The sequence below is a fragment of the Hylaeus volcanicus genome, chromosome 1, assembly GCF_026283585.1.
Source record: "Hylaeus volcanicus isolate JK05 chromosome 1, UHH_iyHylVolc1.0_haploid, whole genome shotgun sequence".
Classification (NCBI taxonomy): Eukaryota; Metazoa; Arthropoda; class Insecta; order Hymenoptera; family Colletidae; genus Hylaeus; species Hylaeus volcanicus.
The window spans coordinates 16,508,799-16,516,079 of NC_071976.1; the positions used below are offsets into that span (position 1 = coordinate 16,508,799).

General features: G+C 37.4%; 1 protein-coding gene across 1 annotated transcript; it reads left to right on the forward strand.

The window, feature by feature from the left end:
• The first annotated feature begins 4,208 nt into the window (after positions 1-4,208).
• On the forward strand, positions 4,209-6,727 carry LOC128885115 (SAGA-associated factor 29). Its single transcript, XM_054138938.1, has 2 exons — positions 4,209-4,358; positions 5,618-6,727. The coding sequence occupies exon 2, from the start codon at positions 5,717-5,719 to the stop codon at positions 6,596-6,598; it is 882 nt and encodes a 293-aa protein (XP_053994913.1). The 5' UTR covers positions 4,209-4,358; positions 5,618-5,716; the 3' UTR covers positions 6,599-6,727.
• The last annotated feature ends 554 nt before the right edge of the window (positions 6,728-7,281 follow it).

The following is a 7,281-nucleotide window of genomic DNA, read 5'->3' on the forward strand; positions in this document are numbered from 1 at the left end:
CTTGTTAATTTCGCAACTTACATAACTAGCTATTGTTTTTTCTATCTATTCTAGAGATTTCCGAGAATATGTAGAATGTCATTGTTTATAAAAAATAAGTTAATAAATTACAATTTTATATAGTTTTTTTGAAAATTGATCGGTGTATAAATACTTTCCACATCCACTGTAGGTATTCGATGAATACTTGGATCCATTAGATTGCAGAGTGTAATTCCGATGAGAAACTTTCCCGAAATAATAAAATACCTCAGCCACTCTGTCGCGATCCATGGCGCATCGAGGCTTCGAAGCTGGCGCATTGTTCGTGACTCTTGCCACTTGGGAACAGGTTGAATCGGTTGCGATTTCACTGTGGTCCGTGTGTGAGAACCACGTACAGTCCGGTGGCACGCGTGTGAGGGCCACGTACAGCCCGGTGGCACGCGTGACACGCATCTCATTGCGAATAGGTCACAGAGTTCGTAAGAACCTGGCCGCTTTGCGCTTATGTACGTTTATGGTGCGTGCACGCTGGAACGCGATGGCTCCATGGGATCCTCTTCTGAATGCTAGCCGGGGTCGCGTTTCGCGTTGCAGATCGGTGCCGTTTACTGCAGTCGGCTGTTAACCGATGATGCACGGGCACCTCTGATGCACGATCGGATGCTAGGTGAGGCGGTACATCATCCGACACCTAACAAGAACGATAGAGAGCTTTTCGCGCTCGGTGATTTATACGAGTCGCTGCAGCCACGGGTGTCCGTGCCGTGTAATTTACCAACGAATTGATTATTCTTCGCGCTTGCTATATTGGCGACTACGTTCCCTAGACGGATTATTGCGATCATTCCCAAGTTCCAGTCGCCGCACAGCGTGATATTTCAGCGATCTAGCTGAACAAACGGTAATTTCGAAATGTTCCAAATGTATTTATGAATATTATAAATCAAGAATAGAATGTCCATTTCATCAGAAAACATAAACATTATTCCAAAAAATAAGGTGTAGTTATTAATTAATAGGGTCTGAACTTCGAGCAAACAGTGTTTCATCTTATGGACGCGTATCGTTCGTTTGACTTCAATTCACAACTGCATTGTACCAGTATCCTCTAATGATATTTGGGTAGATGTATTAAATTTGTATGTCGTCTAAGATATTTTCACACGTTTTGTTTTTTCCAAAATCCATTTTATTGGCCTTCTAAACCTTTGTAACAGTTAACGTGTTTTTTAACGACTGTTCTCGAGATATGATTAAACTTTTAACATAGTATTTGATCGTGTTGGAGATGCACGTTTTTTGTGCATAAAGCTAGACTCATAGGCTATCGAACACAATCAGTCAGAATGTGGACAAATGTGGACAACTACTAATTTTTTAATTGCAAACCAGTAGGGGAACTGCATCTCGTTCCGACTATCCAAATTCAAATTGTTCTCCATTGAAGAGTAATTGATATTTTTTGCATCTAATTAGTCTCAAATTAAAGAAAAATTATTCGTGTTTTAAGTCCGATAGGTTAGAACTTTTGGAATCTAAATATTTCGAATTACAATTGAGAAAACGCAAGTCATGCGAAAATCGGAATCTTAAAAAAGTACACATAATATCGCCTACTCGAGAAATATTGGAGGATCTTGTCAAAATTGTTTACTGGTATTATATTTACTATATGTCTTTATAACAAAAATACAAAAATACAGTTTCGAATTATTTTATTTTCTGAGACGATCGCGTTTATATTCCGAACAAGCCAAGTTCAACACGGTTGCTCCACTACTTTCGATTTATAGAATTGGAACCAAAATTTAAAAATATGGAAACATTCTCGGAATATATTACTGAAGAATTGAATGTCAATAATGTCAAAGACAATTCCGAAATTGAATTTTAAAAAAAATGAAGGGGCATTCTTCCAAAATGAAAATATAAAATGACAAAAAGATTGTCGAAATAGGGAATATGTTTTAAGTAGACGCCACAATTGTCTTTTCAGTTATAATACACATCTTTGTGTTATTAAGAACGACATACAAGTTTTCCAGTTCTTGAATTATACGGATTTAAGGATTCCATTTCGCACAGAATGTAAGTACAGTACAAATAGGATAATTTTCATTATCGCATTATTGCATTAACATAATGTAAGAAAACAAAATTTCAGAAAATACATATTCCGTAGTTTGATCTATAGTTTGCATACATAAATTTTCGTGAAAATTGACTAATATTTTACAGTCAAAATGTATTAATGTTAATACATAATTTATAAAAATAAATTTTTCTGAAATCTAATTATATACATGAATTTGTCGTTAAGAGATACACAATTTTCATGTACAAAATTTTTTCCTACACTTAATAGTTTCCGAGATATTGTATCACATAAGTTTTGTCCAGCTAGATCGCTGAAATATCACACTGTGCGCCGTGTCGTTTCGGCATGTGTGGGTACATCGCATAGTGATGTGAATTCTCAACAAGCTGACCAAAAATTGAAAAATGTAAACTGCAATTTAAAATTAAGTACTTTGAAATCTTGTAAAGGGGGTATTACTTTATAGAATACCGAAAGATGCGCTACTCTTTGTACTTGAGTTTGTACAGTCTAGTCGATTAGTTACCCTTATCGGGACAGCGTGCATCACGTTTACCGCTCCGAAAATATTGCTCGTGTTTCAAATAATAGTAAGTGTTGATATAAATGTGATTTAAAAAAATTTATATTACATTGTCTCAAAACTTTCTTTCACGACTTACACTCAACTATTTTGTCTGTCAATGTTTGTATAAATAATCTTATCTCTTCGAAGTTCATATTATCCTTTTCAGTTGTTTAACTATCGTGAATAATAATGTTGTATACAAGAATAGTTCTACAAGTTTTAAGACTGTTCGTAGTTGGTTTAGGATGTCCAGTGGTAGTAATTTAAATATATATTAAAATGTAGTGTTAAAAGTAATTGTAGTGAAATTGGATCCTCGTTTGATAAAATTGACAGGAAGTTCCTTAATCTTATAAATGTCATAAGTGTGGATTGGATTCTTAAAAATAATATATTTAACGTACAAAGTTCAACATGTAGTTACCATGCTATTGAAGTTACCATTTTTTGCAATGAAAATTAATAATAATATTAGTAAGCATAATTATTCTAGAAGTATTTTATCCTAGGATAAATTACAATCATGGTATTAAAGATATATTAATTGGTTTCAACAGAACATTAACTTTGAAAAATTTTAGAAATAGTCGTTTGGAATTACTAGAAATTTAGAATACTATTGCTTCTTAATTAAAAATGAAAATTCATGCTATTCAGCAATATTCAATTTTACAATAACGTATTATTTTAAATTAGAAATACCTTAAGTCAATATTAATAAAACATAGTATATAATAAAAGTTATCAAATAAATGTAATATATACTATTTCTTTTAAATGTGAGTAATTAGTGGAAGTGTCAACATTATTTCAATTTACTCTATACAATAATAACTAACTGGTAAGGCTTCGATGTCTGCCATACAAAATTCAATAAAAAAAATAACCTTGTTTCCCTCAGCTTTAGTTCATTTTGCATCCATTATTACTACGAATTTCAACGCTAAAGTCATCGGAAGCAGATTTCTGTTGAAATGTTAAATACATTTCGAATATATCACTTGTAAAGGCTATTATAAACGAAATTTATCCTAATTTTCAAAAAACAAATCTACATTCTAATTATTATCACTAGACAACGGATTTTATCCACTTATAGCGTATGTAAACATGAAACATAAATAGATGAGTGGAAGATATGTAAACGTAGGTAAAATGAAGTATAATTATATTATATTAACTTTCGAAATATATTCTCTATACATTTCTTGAAATGTATATATTTTATAAGTAGTATAAATGCTTAAAATCTGCAATTTAATTTTTAAATTCTATCTTTTATCTCAAAACCATGTTTATCAATTTGATTCAAACTCGACAACGTATCGTTAATTTCATTAAAATGTTATTCACATTTTACCCCATCTATGCGACGTAACGCGTAGGTATAAATTTCATAGTTCATTTTGCATCGATTATTACTGCGAATTTCAACGCTAAAGTCATCTGCATGGCGATGGTCAAAAGTATACCTGCTAGATTGGTGAATACGTCTTCCGTCAGATGGCAGCACTCCCTTGACACGAGCTCGTACGTTGGATCGCTTGGAGAATGGTGGGAGAAGCAGTATGGCGCAGAATCGCGTGCACAGTCGATTGCACGACGTTGAGATGGTTTAGTGGCGCCTGTAACTTCGCGTTAGGAAGGCAAGCATTTATCAGCAAACTGTCGACGAATTGGACACCGATTTTCCTTGTACAGAATGAGGTACGTTCCGATTTCGGATAGATTTCGACACGGCCATTCTCGAACACGCCTTTATCGATCCACGAACTGTTTGTCTAACCGGTTTTCGACCACATGTACTTGAAAGAGGTCGCTTGACTTGGTGACGTTTATATACATATATAGACTGTGGCACGCACGTGAATAGTAATGTAAACAACTGAAATCTATTACGGATTTTGTTAAGAACATGAACTCGTAAAAATTAGAAGATTGCAATGATACATTATAGCGTAGCGTACAACGTATCAGCTTACGAAGCCAGAGGTCGTGAGTTCAAAACTCGTTGCACGCAATTTTTTGAAAGTTCATTTTTTCCGTAATCGCAGTATGTATCGGAATTGTTCAGGTGATTGTAAACATATTGTCACTGAAAATGTCTCCTTAATATTATTTCAATTACCATAGTAAGTTGTATTTTCTTATTTATTCTTGTTTAACGTCTTTATTGTATAAATGCTATTATATTTTACGTGAAGCGTTAGCATTTATTAACGAAAATTTATCGTATAAAGAGATAAGGTTCAACTGACGTGCGTTTCACGCCTTAACCTTACAAGATTTCATTCTGTTTCTAGAGTTGTGGTATTTGGTAGTATTTAGTGATGAAATTTTAAACATAGAAAAATGCACATATTGGTTATTTTTCGTCAAAACATGGTGAAGATACTAAATAAATACTAAATAACCTAGTCCTGCTGGCATAGGGTAATTGGACTTTATTAATTGTATTATGGACAAAAGTGTTTAGTAAATGATAATTTAGTAAAACTAGGTTTTAAAAGAATATTTAACTTTGGCCATACTGAGCCATTGTATAACTCCTTCAGGAAAAATAAATTGACAGATTACAAAAACAAAATTAAGTGACTGCTTAATTAATTAGGAGAATATCAAAATAAATATCAGCAGAACATAACATTTTATCTGTTTGTTCACGTATACATACATAAGTCATAAATAGTTTTGACCAGAAATCAGCTGAATATAAAACAATTATTGGATGTAGCTGTTCAAATTAGAAAATATAGATTATTTAGAGATCAATGATCAGCGATCAACGATCAAAAAATTATTAAGAAATCAATGAAAATTATAATTCTAAAGAGTAGTAGCATACAGAGACGCTCTTGGCAAAGTGTGAATTTAAATTTTCATACGAAGACCGTATAAAATATTTCTTAAATACGTGCCCGTAGAAATGACTCATGGTAGATTTAATTAGCCATTTGTATTCATAGAATACCACGAACACGGGAACGCAGACAAGAGATACAAGCGTAGTGACAGCATTGCGCGCCTTTCAACCTGATTGGCGTCGATCGGAAGTCACCACCAAGATGCCGTTCACGGCAGACGCCGCGGCGAGCCAGATTCAAGAGCGGCTGAAGAACCTATACCACCTGGTGCACGAGATCGAAACGCAACGAGTCCGATCGGAACACAATCTAAATAACATCATAAAGACCTACGAGAAGGTGACCCCAGAGGACAAGGTGTCCCCCTACTATCAACAGAAGCTGAAGAACCTCTACAGTGCGGCGGTGGGTGACGCTCAGCAGGAGGAAGAGATCCTTCGCAAGGCGCTCGTGAAGATCAACGAGATCCGCGCGATCAGAAATGAGCGACGCATACAAGCCCGCAACGCAGGCAACAAGGAGACGATCAGACGCGGTGCACTGATGAAGATGCTGCTGAGCACCGCGCAGACCCTCCCTCTGTACGTGGGCAAGTCACCAGGAGCAAAGCCGCCTCCTTTATGCGGAGCGATAGCAGCAGAGCCAACGTACATCGCGAAGATGGGCGACATGGTGGCAGCGTTAGTTAAAGGCTCCGAGGAAGAGGAGAATTGGATACTTGCCGAGGTAGTCCAGTTCAATCCCACCACGAACAAGTACGAGGTGGACGATATCGACGAGGAGCAGAAAGATAGGCATACCTTGTCGCGACGACGCGTGGTGCCCCTCCCGTTGATGAGGGCCAACCCGGAGACCGATCCTCACGCCTTGTTCCCGAAAGGATCTATCGTGATGGCGTTGTACCCGCAAACCACCTGCTTCTATAAGGCTGTGGTGAATCAGTTGCCCACCACCGCTACCGAGGAGTACGAGGTCCTGTTTGAGGATGCCACCTACGCGGACGGGTACTCCCCGCCGTTGAACGTCGCGCAGCGTTACGTGATCTCCATCAAGGAGAGCAAGAAGAACAAGAGTCAGTGTTAATGGAGGTTGATCCACTCGCACCAGTATTATTACCTTGATTCTCCCGCTCGTTACCGTTAGTACTTTTCCCCTTTTCTTTTGTACCAGAGACTATTGATTCGAAACAATAAAGTTCATGACTTTCGAATATCGGATTATCATTGCTTACGGACCCTTATCCTTGAACGAACAGCAGCGTTAGCTTCGTCGAAGCATAATCATTTCCTTGGCGCGTACGTATCGGTATTTTTATCAAAATCACATTGTTTGTCGTTAAGTTGAATCCCTAGCGATGGACACGAGGGGGGAAATAAGCACGTACTGACAGTTAGGGTCCTATTTCCGCGATACTCGTCCAGGGGGTAATTGGCGGAGATTACACGACGATAATAGCGAGATCCTTGTACACGCGGGTGGACCTTAACCTGGACTCGTCTGACCTTTCGCGGAATCGGTTCTCCGTGACTGTTCGTCCGAGCAATTTCTTCCTATACGGAATAAATCTTTCTCTTCGCGTTGGCGTTATGAAGCTCGCAAAGAGTGAGAGGGGAAAGGGGGGGGCGTTGGGTTCGACCAAAATGGAAGGTTAGGCGAGACAGAGACGTGAAGTGAAAGAGAGTGCCGTGCAATAATTGATTCCATAATCGGTGCCTGCCATCAGACATCAAAGCGACTGTGCCCGCTCCCAACCCCCAGCAGCCTGG